Source organism: Phacochoerus africanus, chromosome 5 (genome assembly GCF_016906955.1).
Source record: "Phacochoerus africanus isolate WHEZ1 chromosome 5, ROS_Pafr_v1, whole genome shotgun sequence".
In the NCBI taxonomy this organism is placed as follows: Eukaryota; Metazoa; Chordata; class Mammalia; order Artiodactyla; family Suidae; genus Phacochoerus; species Phacochoerus africanus.
Genome location: NC_062548.1, coordinates 114,546,508 through 114,561,463, shown reverse-complemented (window position 1 = coordinate 114,561,463; position 14,956 = coordinate 114,546,508). Strand labels below are relative to the sequence as shown.

At 54.1% G+C, this 14,956-nt stretch overlaps 1 protein-coding gene across 1 annotated transcript in view; it reads right to left on the bottom strand.

The window, feature by feature from the left end:
• Positions 1 to 14,956, bottom strand: part of LOC125128492 (ALK tyrosine kinase receptor-like) — a 64,989-nt gene that overhangs the window by 40,451 nt on the left and 9,582 nt on the right. The window contains exons 3-4 of the mRNA XM_047782820.1: positions 14,089 to 14,378; positions 4,104 to 4,254 (exon numbers count right to left, since the gene is read on the bottom strand). Coding sequence (XP_047638776.1) covers positions 4,104 to 4,254; positions 14,089 to 14,378 — 441 coding nt within the window. The remainder of the gene's footprint in view (positions 1 to 4,103; positions 4,255 to 14,088; positions 14,379 to 14,956) is intronic.

The window sequence follows — 14,956 nt, the reverse complement described above, 5'->3', positions numbered from 1 at the left end:
GGGAAGGAGGAAAGTGGGGTATTTGGGGAAAAATGCAAGGAGTTTCTTTGGCTCAGAAAAGTCCATCTTAGGACAGAAAGATGGTCCCAGAGGACCTGGGAGGCGCCTTTGGACTCTGAGGAGGGATGTCCTTCTTTGCAGTGCGACAGAGCTGGAGGATTATTACTGGGAGTGGGAGAGGGAACTAAACTGGACAGTCAGGTGGTAGCCAGATGCCGTGAGTGCAAACAGAGAAGCTAGACTTCATTCTCTAGGCAGTGAGGAGCCATTGAGGTTTTTGGAGAAGTTGCTGTTTGAAGCATCACGGAAAGAGAACGAGAGAGTGGGAGGCCAAACGCAGATTTTATTCCACTCTGCGTGGGCCCAGGCACCCGTCTCTGGGGAGAGGCTGGAAATTCCTGTCACCCAGAATCCTGGATTCCCTGAATCAGGAGGGCAGTGCTTCAATAATAGCCATCTTGCTTGTCGGTCAGAGCTGTTGGGACAAACTCTCCGCACATCGGCCTGACCTCAGAGGAAGAGGACTTTGCTTTCACTTAATTGAAAAAAGGCCAATAAAACAGCACATTTTCATCGAATGTTCCTGTGTAACCAGCTGGTGGACCCGGCAATTCATCTTGAGCCCTTCCTTATGCTAGAGCACTCATGGGGGCCAGGAATGAGTGCTAGAGAAATTTCCAGATAAATAGCTGAGATGCAGTTTGTTTGATGGCATTTTGGATTTAATGATGGAGATAACTTGATATTCTTCAGAGTGGGTTGAGTGTGGGTGGAAGGCTCTGAATTGCTACTGTGGAGAGCTGACGTTTCTCCCGTGTATGCACAGTGCCGTCCAGGGCTGGGCAGGGGCGGTGTGGTGTGGACTGTGCTGGAAGGAAACCCTGCTGAGTGCTGCCTGTGGAGGGCCTGAGATGCAAGCGGCTTGTCCTAAGGGCAGAGCCAGGGACAGAGATGGAAATGTGCGCTGCCCACTGAGCAGAGCGGAGCAGAGAGTGCCAGGTCTGGTCTTGCTTCCTGACTGGAGATTTGCTGGGCCACGGCGGCGAGGCACCTCACCTGCCTGGCTCTGCCTCCTCTGTAAATTGGGGAGCTTCCTACTGCAAACCAGTGGTGCTAAGAAGGTCCATCCCCTTTGACTCTGCTCCCTTTCCTCCTCTCCTCTGCCTGGCAGCAGCAGCGGGGTCCCCACTACTTTGGGGATGCCCTCTTCCCACGGACAGAATCTGCGGATGGCTGGGGATTGCTGGACGGAGCAGCCTGGGCTAAAGGATGGCTTTTGTCTAACTCAAGCCCATTCCCCGCTGCCCCAGCTCAGGTGTCTCCTTTGAACTGTCTGGGGTAGGAAACAGTCTACTGGATTCTCAGGCTCTATCTTGTGGGGCCTGCAGCAGCATTTGGAGGAGCAGATCACTTTTCCATGATTTGCTTTCTTCCCCTGACATCCGTGAGGCCACACCCTCTGGAATCTCCTCCCACATCCCTGGCTCCTCCCCCTTTGTTGGTTGTCTTCCCCTGTCCTGTAAATGTTGGGCTTCCCCAGGGCTTGGTCCTCGGTCTTCTCCATCTGACAATCGCAGCCTGTCTCAGTTCACCCTGATCTCTCTCAGATTCCTATCTCCTTTCCAGACCTCTCTCCTGAATTCCACTGGCCTGTATCCCATCATCCACTAGCAGCCTCCACCTGGCTGCCTACCAGATCAATCCAACCCAGTAAACCTGCTCCTTCTGCAGCATTTCCCAACTCAGAAACCTGAGAAACCTGAGCCATGCCACCAGGTGAGGTGTGGGAGGAAGTGGAGAAGCAGGAGCTGAGGTCTCTGTGTGTGTGTGGTGTGTGTGTGTATGTGTTTCCAGCAACTGGAGTCCATCAGTAGAGCTGCCAAAACCTGCAGTTTAATTCTTAGGGTCCACTTCAGTCTTTAGAAGATCCTCTCAAGTCACCATTTTTTGGGGCCTAGGGAGGAGTGGAGATTGAGGCGGCGCCTGTAAAGGGTGTTTCTCCCTTCCTTAAATGACTCCTGAGGGGCAAGGGTGTGGAGCAACGGGGAAGACCAACTCCTTTCCCCATGCCCATGCTATGCCCCACCTGACCAGCAGAGGGGGCTGTCCTCTGTCCCTGGCTTTTTTGGCACTTGGCCTGTGTGTCCACAAAGTTTGAGAACAAGTAGGTTGATGAATAAAATGATATAATGCAGCAATCCAGAGGAACAAGTAGATTACAAGTGAATTAAAAAGGAGGGATGCAGTCCTGTGAAAAGACATAACTGATTACAATCCAATCAAGTAAAAGTCCCTTGCAGAAGTCAATGCAATCTTTGTGCTTAAATGAAAGAATTACATTAGTACTCGATAAATTCCTGTGAAAATTACAGCAGCTTGTAATTTAATGACTTAATATACTACAGTATAGTTGAAAAGTCCTGATTATAGTTGCTGAATAAAAGGTTAGAGTCCAGACATTTCTCATGCACGAGGCTGTCCCTGCGAAGCTTACTCCCGCTGCTTTGTTTTAACCCTCTAAGGGGCAGGGTGGGGGTGGGGCACTGTACTCCTGGCTCCCAGGCTGGAGCCTGACTCTTAGGAGCCCTGAGTTTACTCTGCGGAACTGAACCACTTCCTCATAGCCCTTTTCCAAGTCTGCTCTTGAATAAGTTTCTGAAGAAGGACTCTGAGCCCTAGGCCCTAGAACCCAACCCCTGCCCTGGCCCCTCCTGGGGAAGAAGTTCACAGTCCAAGGGGGCTGTGGCCTGGCTCCAGGTAGAGACCCGCCCTGCAGGGTGCTGTGTTCCCACCAGGGTCCTGTCTTCCCAGCACAGGCAAGAGGCATGGCTGCTGCTTTTTTTGTCTCCTCTGTCTCACCCTCCTGGTCATTTTAGGCCACGGCTGGCTTTAAGTGCCACTGTTGGCGCTCTCCCTCTCTGACAGCTAAACGTCCTAGTGGAGTCAGGAACAGGAATGAAGCATTGTCTCTGGGGGTTGTCTGGCTTGCCAAGGGATGGGTTATAAGTGAAAAGGGGAAAAGGCTGTAGAAACTGAGGCCCAAGTGAGTGTGGGGCAGCCAAACTAGGAGCCAGAGTCTCTGTGCTGGGTGGTGAGTGGCCTGGACAGGTCCCTTCACCGCTGTGGTCTCCATTTTCTCATCTGTGAAATGGGAACGTGGAATATATGCTCTCCCAGCTCTGAGTCCATGCTTTAAAAAATGTCAACAATTTTAATCATACAAATAATAAATAATATGTGAATGCATTCTTTTTGTAATCCTCTCAGACATTACTGACAAAGCACCCTCAACTCTAGGCCCCCCTCCAGAAGCAGCCACTGCTATGTGTATCTTTCAGAAATTTTTCTATGGTTTTATGTACCTATATGTGGCTATAAGTCTGTGATTTTGAGCGGAACAAGACATGTCTAGTCTGATATTTTTCTGTGTTTTTTTTGTTTTTTGTTTTTTGGGTTTTGTTTTGTTTTGTTTTTTTGGCTTTTTAGGCCCCCTCCTGTGTCATATGGAGGTTCACAGGCTAAGAGCTGACTTGGAGCTGCAGCTGCTGGCCACAGCCACAGCCACAGAAACGCCAGATCTGAGTCGCATCTATGACCTAACCCACAGCTTGTGGCAATGCCGGATCCCTTAACCCACTGAGCAAGGCCAGGAATCGAACCCGCATCCTCATGGATACTACTTGGGTTCTTAACCTACTCAGCCACAGCGGGAACTCCAGTATTTTCCCGTTTATAATAACAAGGCTAAAGACAACGGTGCCCTCCTGAGAAAGTGTGGGAAGTGAGTTTCAACTCACACTTTTGCTGTGAAGGACAACCCTCTGTCCGCTCAAGCTCAGTTCTTCAGTTTTAAGGGTTGCTCAGGAAACCCAGCCTCAGCCTCAGTTGCTGTAGGATGTGCCTCTCAACAGCTGCACTGCCCGCTTTCTCCTGCCCCCAAGTGGCCATGGAAAGGGAGGGGCATTTGCAGGTGGAACAAAGGGTGATTCCTGCCGTCTTTGAACGTGAGCTTCTAGAAGGAGTGTGTCTGGCATTGGTGTCCTCTGAGGGACCTGCCGGGGTCCCGCTGAGTGGGGAGGTGAAACCTGGCTCTGGGCACTTACACTGGGGCAGGCGTCTTCCCCCTGCTGCCCGACCAGGATGTACAGGGTGTCGTCCTTCTCCAGGTTGAAGATGCCCAGCACAGACACGCCGTGGGACCGCATCATGGTGTTCTTCCCGCCTTTCCCGCCGGCGGCTCCATAGCCTGAGATGCTGCAACAGGACAGAGCGCGTGGGCCACGAAGTCCGACTCCCTTCCTGCCCCCACCCAGCAGCTCCCAGCGGGCCCAGCGCACCACCCTCGTGCTGGAGGGCTGGCCCCTGCATCAACCCATGAGGTCGGCAAGGAGGGTCCCCTCTCCACGGAGAGACTGCCAAGTTCAGAGACGGACAGGGAATCGTCTCGTGCACAGAGCTAGGAAGGGAAAGGGCAGGTAAAGGGCACACGAGAGGAAGAGAGGGAGCAGGAGATGGGAGAGGAGAGAAAGAGAAGACAGACAGGGAGAGTCTGTATTCATGTGGGGTGTTGGGCTGATGGCATCTTGAACTCCTGGGATTTCCTGTCAAGGATGCCTCTCCTTGTCCAAGATCAAAGGACTCAGGTGGCCCAGCTTTGACGAGGAACAAATGTTCCTGTTCCGTATCTGTAGGATGGGAATAAGAAAACCTACCTCCCAGCCCACCATGGGGTGAAGATTAAAGAAATTAAGTCATGCAAGTCTTAGGATTGTGGCTGGCACTTAATAAGCACTCGCTAAGTATTCATTATTATTACTACTGGTGGGAGTAGTAGTAATTGACTTGGTACAAAGTTTTAAAGTCTTCCCGCGGCATCTAGACACAAGGAGTCCCACATGACGGAGGAGAGAGGTGTTTACGAGCACAGACTGTTTATTCCCACGGCGCCAGTAACTCCTTCTGGAGCAATATGTGTACCGACGACAAACAACCAATCACGACGAAAATAAAAACAGTGTGGGGACGCGGGAGTGTGTCTGCTGCCTCTTGGATTGTTGAGATGAAGTCAAGTAAGGATGGGGGAGAAAGAACCCAACTGGTGAACCGTATCAGGAGGGTGGGGTACCCGCTACACACACCTCCCCAGAGACGGGCTGCCAGGGAAAGGGACTCAAGGGGCTTTCGTGTCCCTGTGTGTTCAGGTCCAAGGTCCTTTATGAAAAGCTTCCAGGGAGAGCTGCAAGGTGGTTTTGCACATGCGCACACACAGTGGCTTCTCCACCTGTAATTCCTGGAAATGTCTTATGTTCCAAGCATGCAAGGGACCTCCTGGGGGCGCTCCTAAGGTGGAGCTCAGCCCCGTTCTGCAGGGACGAGCCTGGAGAGCTGGCGAGGGGCTAATGTGGTTGGCCAGGAGCAGAGGTCTCTGCAGAGAGCAAAAGAGAGTCTCATGCCCACTGCCCTATTTTGGTGGCCAGGCACTGATGGGAGCTCGCTGCAAACTGGCGTGAGGCTGTGTGCCCAAGACGAGACTAGAGACGGGCTCTAGGCCCTCAAGGGGTTTATGGAGAAACTGGGGAGACAGTCAGAGTTATGCCACGGAAATCGCACCGAGGGGGTGGCAATGCAGGGGAGCACAATGGAGGGACCAAAGAGCTCTGGGGTCCCATGCCCAGAGTGAACCATTTCCTAACTGTGTGTCCTTTCAGAGTCCCATCTTCTTTCCTCGTCAAAGAAGAACCATTTATTCCTTTCCAAACTCACAAGGGCATGGGGAGGTTCAACATCAAAAGGAGATAACGGGGTGAAAGCCCTGGGAAAGGGGCACAAATCCGGGGCCCTGGGAAAGAGGCAGACGGCTGTCAGGCATGGAGGCAGTTGACTGGTTTGGGGGGACTGTGGGGTGCAGGTTTGAAGTTGGCTTTGCAGTGGGGGGTAGGACTCTCAGACCAGCAGAAAGAGGTAGGGGGCAGGGCTTGTGTGAGCAGAAGTGAAGGGGGAGGAAAGCCAGGTGGCTGGGAGTAGGGGGGGGAGAGGGGAGCTATAGGTCTGCAGAGCGATGAAAGGCCAGTGCCTGAGCGTCCCATAATGTGCCAGGCGTGAATGCATATGGCACCCCCCCCCCGCAATAGCCATCAGCGGTCGCTGTCAGCGATCTTATTTGACAGATGAGAAAACCAAGGCCAGAAAGATGACGTGGACCGGGCAAACCCTGGTCCACACCTCCACCTTTTCCCTCCTGGAGGCCTCTTCCCCTCCAACACGCTGCTGTGAGGTTTATGGGGAGGCGTGAGGGTGGTCTGAGAAGCCGTTGCCCCATCCTAAGTCACGCAGACCCTCAGCCAAACCCTCCCTCCTGACGCATGCGGAAAGGAGAAGCCATGGGCACAATTCGAAGGCCGAGGAAAAAGGAAGGCTCATGGGTGCAAGGCAAGCAGGCTGAATTATTTAGCTCAGAGAAGGGAGGCCTGGCTCAGGGGGTGGGGTGGGAGGTGGGGGTCCAGAGACTCTGGAGTGTGGGGATCACCGCCTCCATCCTGCTCGCCCAGCCCAGGGTTCCGGGGCTTTGGGGGCTTTGGCGAGTGGCCTGTGAGAGCTGCTTCAACCCGAAGGTGAGGTTTGCTTGGAAATCGCCGAGAGGCAGTCCTTGCCCTGCCCACTCCTGCTGTGGCTGGGAGGTAAGCTGCACCCTTCCCATCCCCTCCGCATCATTTGCATACTCATTTGCATCAATCTGCATGCATTATGAATCATTCTGAACTCTTTCACATGTTTAAATTTAGCCAAATCATTATAGTTTAGAAGTTGTTTGTTCCTGACGCCTTTTTCTCCCTCCCGAGAGCCTTCTTTCCTATTTCTCCTGCTCCAACCAAGTCTGAACTCCAGCCCCACCTGGTTCTTGACCTCGTTCTTCGCAGTGAGATGGGATGAAAAGAACCCCAAATTCTGAGTCACATGCTGGATGCTCTGCTGGCTGTGTGACTTGGGACAGCTTGGTTCGCCTCAGCCCCACATCAATGATACAAATGAGGGCAGGGAGGCCTCATGAAGTCAGCAGAGGAAGAGAAAAGATTGCAGACTGCAGCCAAATGCAAGGCGGGGAGGCTCTGGACTGAGGTCAGCTCTAAGGACCCCAAAGGAGGCAGAGGAGCTTGGCCCTCCCTGTCAGTGGTTTGGTTTTAATTTCCTGCGTCATGGCCTCAGCCCCACATTTCAATGGGACTCAGACTGGCTTAAAGCCATGAGGAGCTGGCAGCTGCCACTTGGACTAGCTGCAGAGGAGGCAGCCTCAGGCTTGAGGCCTGAAACCCGCCCCCCCCAAGGGCCTCACTCCGGTGAAAGCTTCCAGTTGCTAGACAAGGCCAATCTCCTTAGGGGTGGGCTGTGCCACAGTGAAAAAAGCACAGGCTGGATGTAGACAGACCTGGATCCAAATCCAGTTCTGACCCTCGCCTGGCCTGGGGCGAGGTGAGACACTTCCCACCCACGTGGCCGCCCTGCACTTGGTCCACCTTGAGAGCCAGCACCTCCTGAACATTTGCTTACTTCTGGTCCTGGCCCTGTCACTCACCAGCTGGGTGACCTTGGGGAGGTTATGTACCCTCTCTGAGCTCCAGTTTCCTCATCTATAAAAAGAGGTAATAACATTTACCTTGAAAGGTTGTTGTGAGAGTTAAATGAGATAAGGCCTATTAGGGCCCTGGTTCAGCCCCTGCAGGGGCGGGCAGCTAGTGAGTAACAAATAGTGGCTGCTGCCCTGATGCACCCCTGGGGGAGCCTGTCTCCTCCTCTCCTGGGGTGACTTCTGGGAGGCAGAAGGGGGACAGTGAATGAGGCCCGGGTTTCCAGAGAGCAGGGTAAGAGGTGGAGCAGGGCCCGGGGGCCAGGGTCAAGGGCATTTAGTTTCAGCCAGGACCTGCCTCCACAGGGAGCCAGTGGGAGCACAGGCCAGCCCTGGCTCTTCTGAAGACCCCTGCACTGTACGAACCATGTGACACAAACTTGTGCCAGAATGATAACCTCAGCCTGACTCTCTGAAGCTTTCTTCACATCCCTGGTAAACAATTTATTTTTGATGGTTGACAAGCGACAGCAAATTAATATACCTGCCACTCAAGTGGGGAAAATGACTCGCGGTGATTCCAATTCACTGGAAATTACAGGATACTGTTCTTGACAAGCTGATGTTATAATTTTTTTGTTTTTCCTCATCTAAATCCATGTCCCCTGGTCAGAATGGATGCTTATTGGGTTCGCGTTTTGTATTATTGACTGTGAGCTATTGTTACCTGATGTAATTGAGTTGTGAATCTTTTTTAAATAAAGAATTAGCAGCAAATCAAAGTGGCTGCCTGCCAGATCCTGAAAGGAGAGCACAGCTGGTGTGCAGCACACCTCGGAGGGGCTGCCGGGCATGGAGGGGAAGGAGTGAGGGCACCCCACTCTGGGAAGCAGGAAGCGCTGTGCTGGGCTCTGCCTCGGATTCCCAGGGTGACCCTGAGTGAGTCCCTCCCATCTCGGTTTCCTCTGTGAAATGAACAAGGTCCACCCCGCAGATGGTCTCAGCCCCCAGGGCTGCTGTCAGAGCACAGGAGGTGGCAGGGATGTGCAGGCCTTGGTTGGTGCAAGATCTCTGCTCAGACCTATTGTCCAGATGGGTCATGGGAGCCATCAGGCCACAGCCCCGGGGCTCAGCAGTGGAGGCCTGTGCTCCTGGCTGCCCCAGTTCCTTTCTGGTTTTGTACCAATGAGCAGGGCTCATGGTCCCCTCGTTCCCCATCACTTTTCTGACCCAGGAATATTGCAGCTGGAAGACGTCCCAGGGGCCTCTCCCTACAACCCCTCCTTCTACAGAGGGGCCCTGGAGAGGAGGGAAAGCACACTTTCAAGGTCATACGAGGGGTCAGGAGTTGAACCCCAACTCCATTCTGCCTGCAGCCATGGATCTTTGCACAACGCTCCCCCTTCCCCCTCCAGCCCTGACTTCCCCTGCTCTGGGCTCTTCACGGGGATGGCTATCTGCACAGTTACTCTGGCCGCTAATCACGCGTTGTGACTCTCTTCGAGAACTGTCTAGAACTTTACTGGCATTGCGGACTGTTATTGAACCTTTCCGCCTTATGGTCTGTGCAAAGGCTGCAAGGCTCGAGTCTGTCTTCTCTACAGGTTCTGCGGCACCTCCTCGGTGCCCAGCAGACAACTGGAGCCTCCTGGCTCAGAGCCTGGCATGCGGTAGGTGCCCATGGCTGTTCGTGGAACGGAACAACGGCGTCATCCAGCTGCAAGTGCTGGTCCATGGCGCCTGGGGAGGAAATGAGTGCTGGTGGCAGAGGCCGGCAGGAACAGCTGCGGCCCAGGCAGGCTGCCGGCTCGGCTGCCTCCAGCTGGGATGCGGGACCTCTTGTACCTTATGCCTGAGGAACAAGTGAACCCTGCAAGAACTGCCACCGGGAGCTGTGGGCTGCACTAGACAGATGTTCCTATAGGCTACCTGTGTGTGTGTGTGTGTGCGTGCGTGCGTGTGTGTGTGTGTGTGTGTGTGTGTGTGTGTGTGTGTGTGAATGGGGGAGGAAGAGGGCTGGAAGGGTCATGGAGCCCCGGAGAGGCAGGCAGGCAGGAAGACAGGCAGCAGGAGGCTGGAGGGAGCGGGGGAGGATGAAGAGGAGAAGGAGTCAGGAGGAGAGAGAGGCTGGCCAGCTTCTCTGCACACATGGCACTAAATCCCCAGCAGGCTCCAGCGCTGGGCTCTGCCAGCATCTGTCTCCACTGGACAGCAAGGTCGAGGCTCTTGCCCAGCACACACCCCACAATTCATGCGCCTGTTCTGATCCACCTCCACCCCCACCACCGTGGGCACTCAGAGCCATGACTCAGCAATCTCCTGGATCAGGTGCCTCTCTGTCACCCTAAGCCTTGTGGGTCTTTCTCAGTCAGGGTCCTCGGGACTGTAGCTGTCACTCGCTGTCCTGGCTGTCCCCCTAGGTACTGCCTCACCCCCAGGCTCCTCCCTCAGTCCTCCAGTCACGTGGGTTCTACCTCCCTGTTTTGGTCCAGCCTCCTGTGACTCTTGCCGGGTGACCGCATAGCCTCCTCTGCTCCCCCTGCCTCCCCGCTTGTTTCTCTCACCACCACCATCAGGCGGTCACCAGAAGGACCTACGTGTGTGACAGGGTCCCGGCTCAGCTCCCACAGGCCCCGGCTTTGTCCCAGGGGCTCCTTCCACCAGCAAGGCTCCCGTCTTCTTCACAGACAACCCTCTCACCTTCAGGACTTAACTCAGGCTCAGTCTCCTTGTGGAAGCCACCTGTGAGCTCAGGCCCCTTCCCAGGCCTCGGCGGCAGCTCTGCCTACACCTACGGTACCACGGTAGTACCTTCTTCCTCACACTGAGCTGCTTTGTTCCTGCATCAGTGGGGGCTCCTCTTGGGCAAGGGCTGGATCTTGTTCCCTTTACACACTCAGCATCAGGCGCAGTGTCCTGACAGGTGCTTACTATGGTCCCCCGAGGTTTGCAAAGCAGGAGGGGAGCAGGTCTGGGCACCAGGACTTATGCACTTGGAGGGCTTAGGTACCACGTCCCTTCTCCTGTTGGGCAGAGGAAGAGGCACATCCGGGGGGGGGGAAGCCCAGGGCAGGAAAGCAGTGGGGGCCACGGAGGTGGAGACTTAGGTTTTGCCCCTGTAGCCGCACCCCTGCCCGCTGTCCCCTTCCCAGCGGGTCCTTCCTCTCCTCTTCCTGGGCCTCCTCCTTCGAGGCTGTAGACGGAGGAGTAGAAGGTGGGAGATGGACCCCAGATCAATGACCAGTTAAAGAGTGGGGGTGTTTGCGCCCCCCAGGCCACAGCGGCTCCACCCTGGCAGACAGCAGGTGCTTAATAAGGGTTAGCTCCCTTTCCTTCACCCCTCTGACCCATCCACAGAGAGGTGGGCTGGGGTGATAATAGGGCCAGGCCTCGGGCAGCAGCCAGGCAGCACCAGTTGAGCGCCCCCTCTTTCAGGAGCAGACGGACTCCTCCCAACCTCGCCGTTCCCACGTCCGCCCTCCTGTGTGTCCCGTGTCTCTCTCACTAGATGAACTGCACTTACTAAATAAGAACTAATGAATATGGAGAAAATTTTGTCCAGAAAAAGGGCACTTGAGGTCTCAACCTGGATATTCTGACCTAGGGACATTCTGGTGTGGCCTGTATAGCAAATCATTAAATGGTCTGCTTCTGTCATGTGACGTTATGTGACCAACAGACATTACTGTCCAAGTCCTGAGCCTCCTGCATCCATGGTCAAGGATGAGGGGAGGGTCAGGAATATCTGTAACAGCCTTTATTGGCCTAAAAAAACCACAAGGAATCCACAGCAACAACAAAAACCAAACCCAGCATTTTCAGGGGTTGGATTCATTCATTTTGATAGGGTGCTATCTCAGGCCGGCGAAAAGAAGTCCCACAGATCCCAATGTCCCCTTGACCAATTTAGACACTTCGAAGTGTCCTCCTCCAATAGAAAAATGGCTCCTTGTGTGTGTTTTTCCAAGGAGCATTCAGCGGGCAGAGCTGGGGCTCGAGCTAGTCTCCGTATTCTAAAGAGAGACACAGAAACCGTTCTGATGTGGGCAAGGTGACAATAGATACTGTGGCAATTCATGCAGATTAGAAACCTGGCTAGACTTAGATATGGCTGTGATTAATAAAACATGGCAAAATGAACTATTATTTAGTAAGCACAGGTTGGCAGACAAAAATCTTTCAAAACATGGGCCCATCAGAAGAAGTCAGGAAAAAGTCCTGGAAAGCAGAGAAGTGGGGAACTACAATTTTTCCTGGAAATGCTGATTTCTCTGCAGCTGGGCGAGGCACCCACTGCCTCTAGGGCATGTGCAAGGCACTTGCACTTGATCTTCCCAGCCAGCTGGGCAGGTGTTTGCAGCCTCCAACCATTGCGTTTTATAGATGGGGAAACAAAACTGCAAGAGATGAAACAGCCTGCCTGAGTTTGGAAGTGGGCCTGGTTCATACCGTCTTAGAGAGAATGCAGCCCAGGAGGACCCGGTAAGTGGTGCCTGCTGTGTGGCCGTCACTGTGGGCAAGTCAGGAGGGGATGTCCAGCCAGTGTGGGTTGGGAGCTGCCTGGGCAGGGGTGGGACAATGGGTCCTGTACTGTTGAGGTCTTTGTCTGCCTTACCCTGGCTCCCTGCTTTCTTCTCCACGTTTCTTTTTGTAGATGGGGATCTGTGCCAAGGGTGAGGCTGGCCAAGGCGGTGGGGCTCCCCTCTCCCAGGCTCTCATTTCCAGATGCTTCCTGGAGGTGGGGGCGGCCTGACCTCTATGTCCCGCCCGGTTCCTATTCCCTGCCTCTCAGAGGCCAGGTGTGGGTTTTAGTGGAAAGAACACACAAACTTTGAGCCTGAGGGTCCTGGGTCCAAATCCAGCTTTGTCACTGATTGTGTGGCCTTAGATCTGTGGCTAAGCTTCTCTGACTCCAGTTTCTTCATATGGAAACAAAGGAATATGAACAAAAACAATAAAAATGACGTCTACTTCACTGCTAAAAGAAGGAGAAATACCTGATAGGTCTTCAGTAAACCTTCACACCCTTCTCTCTGGGACAGTGGAGACCCTTAGAAATTCAGCCAGGCAGGAAGGGGAGGCAGGTCCGCTCAGTGTGGTGGGGCCAGGGTAGCCCGTCTTCAGCCATTTACTGGGGACATGTGGGTCCTGGAGCAGCTAATCTGATTGCAGCCAAACCTTGTTATTGCATTCCTGCCCCAATGTCATTTAAAAAGCACTTAGGGCTCTCCCTGGAACGCATTTACACTGAGGTCCCAGGGGTGGGGCTGCACAGAAAGTGGGGCAACCTGAGAAGCCCCTTTCCCTCCCAGGAGGCTGAGGATGTGCTGGGGGTGGGGGCTGGGGGAGGGGGAGCAGCCCACTTCCCACTGTATGGGGCCTCGGGGGCCTTTGCACTAACAACCGCATAATTGCGGTGCTTCCTGTTTACACAGCGCCCTGTGCTCAGGGGAAGGGCCCGCAGCAGAGCTGTGCCTCTGAGTTCGGGGCTTGGAGCTGATTTCCAGACCAGTGAATGGGGGGAGGCTCCTGATTCTCTGAGCCTCAGTTTCCTCATCTGCAAAAGGAGGGTTGAAGCCCTAGCCTCGCCCACGTCATTGAGGACATGTGTGAGGATGACAGTCCGAGGTGTGATTAAGCCAGTGGGTCTTGGGGGCTGCATGGGCATCACGTGGGAACTTGCTAGAAAAGCGTATTCTCAATGAATGGATGGAGGGATGACTACCAGGCGTACCATGAAGACCCCTCCCTCCTCAAGCTGCATCCAATAAAGGTCAATGTTTGTCATACGTGCTTCACGAATGTGAAAATGTTTAACATGAAAAAAAGAAGTTCATAGTTCTGGACCCACTTAGACCTATAAAATCACACATTCCGAGAGTGGGGCAGCGATCTGGGTTTTAACCAGCCTTCCTGTCATTCCGATGCCTGCTGGAGGTTAGGAACCGCGGGTCTTAGCCTTGCCATTGGCTTCGCTTAGCTGAGTGCCTTTTGGAGTCGGGCCTCCCTCCAGCCTGGCCTCCCTCCAGCCTGGCCCTGCTCTATGGGATGCTGTGGGGTTGGGGTTCGCCTGGGACAAGAGTTCCAGAATAGCTACTTGCAAACAATAGAGGCCCAGGAAAAGAGGCTCGAGGATAGGAAATCGTCTTTCATGTTTCCTCATCACACGTTTGTTTCCCAAACATTTTCACATTCATTGCCTCGTTTGGACAGCGTGAAGTAACATTCAACGAACAGCCCATGATAATTATAATTATTAATAAAGCTAAAGAATGTTCTGAAGCGAGCTCATGCGTGCCTATCATTTCCACAAATAGGCTGTGGGCTCCTTGAGGACAGGGGACACAGCTTCCTTTCTTGCCATATTCAGTCATCCCAAATTTCCCCACCTCCAGCCCTTATACTCTTGTATGCGCTAGCATCTCGGCCGGCCCGGGCACCCCAGGGGGGCAGGTTCCCCAGGCAGGACCCCAGGCCCCTTCGGGAGGGTGGATTTGCTCCTCAGCCTCCCCCTCCCCCATACGCACCTGTAGGTGTCGGTGGCTGGCACCTTCCAGGTCTGGATGCCCTTCAGGGGGCCCTCGCTCCCCACCACCACGCTCAGGTTGGAGTTCCGGTAGGCGTTGTTGCACTGGGCCTGCGTGGGGCCGTGGGGCCCACTGGCCCCGCACGTGGTGAACAGCCAGTGAACTGCGGCACAAGAGGAAAGGCAGTCACTCGCTTGGCCTGGCCCTCCCTCCTCCACGGGCCTCCCTCGGCTCCCTCTGAGCTGTGGGCTCCACGGTACCAACACCTCGTTCCAAGGTGGCACCAAGGTCTGGGCAAGCAATGTACTCCGTCATTTAAACTGCAGACTCCTGTGTGGCATGCCCAGGTCAGGTGCTGGGGGAGAGACACACAAAGAGCAGACGTGGACCCTGGTCTTAAGAAATTCACAGCCTACTAAACGGAGATCAAAAGGGATGGAACAAGACAGGACGGTAAGGAAAAAAAAAAGAAGCCATTGGAGCGAAGAAGGGCTAACACTGCACCGCGGGAGTTCTGGGAGGGAAAGAAGACCCCTTTCAGGGGAGACAGTCCTGGGCAGCGTCTGGGTCGCCCCCTGGTCTCACCGAGTCCAGTACAGGGCTAGGCAAACCACAGGGGCTCAATCTGCACTATTGGGACTCGATCTAACCTACTCCCAAAGGTCTGAAATCTGCATATAGGATCCTCTTAGCTGGAGGAAGATCAAAAAAGAAAATTGGACACAGAGTCAGCTTCATGCCCTCCGCCTCCACGGCATCTGGGTTTGGAAATGCATTGAAAACAGCTTTCAGGCTGTCTCTGTAACAGAGAGTAGGAAACCGGGAAGCAGGTCACATCTGCCTCTGGTGCATGTCCTCTTTTGCCAGG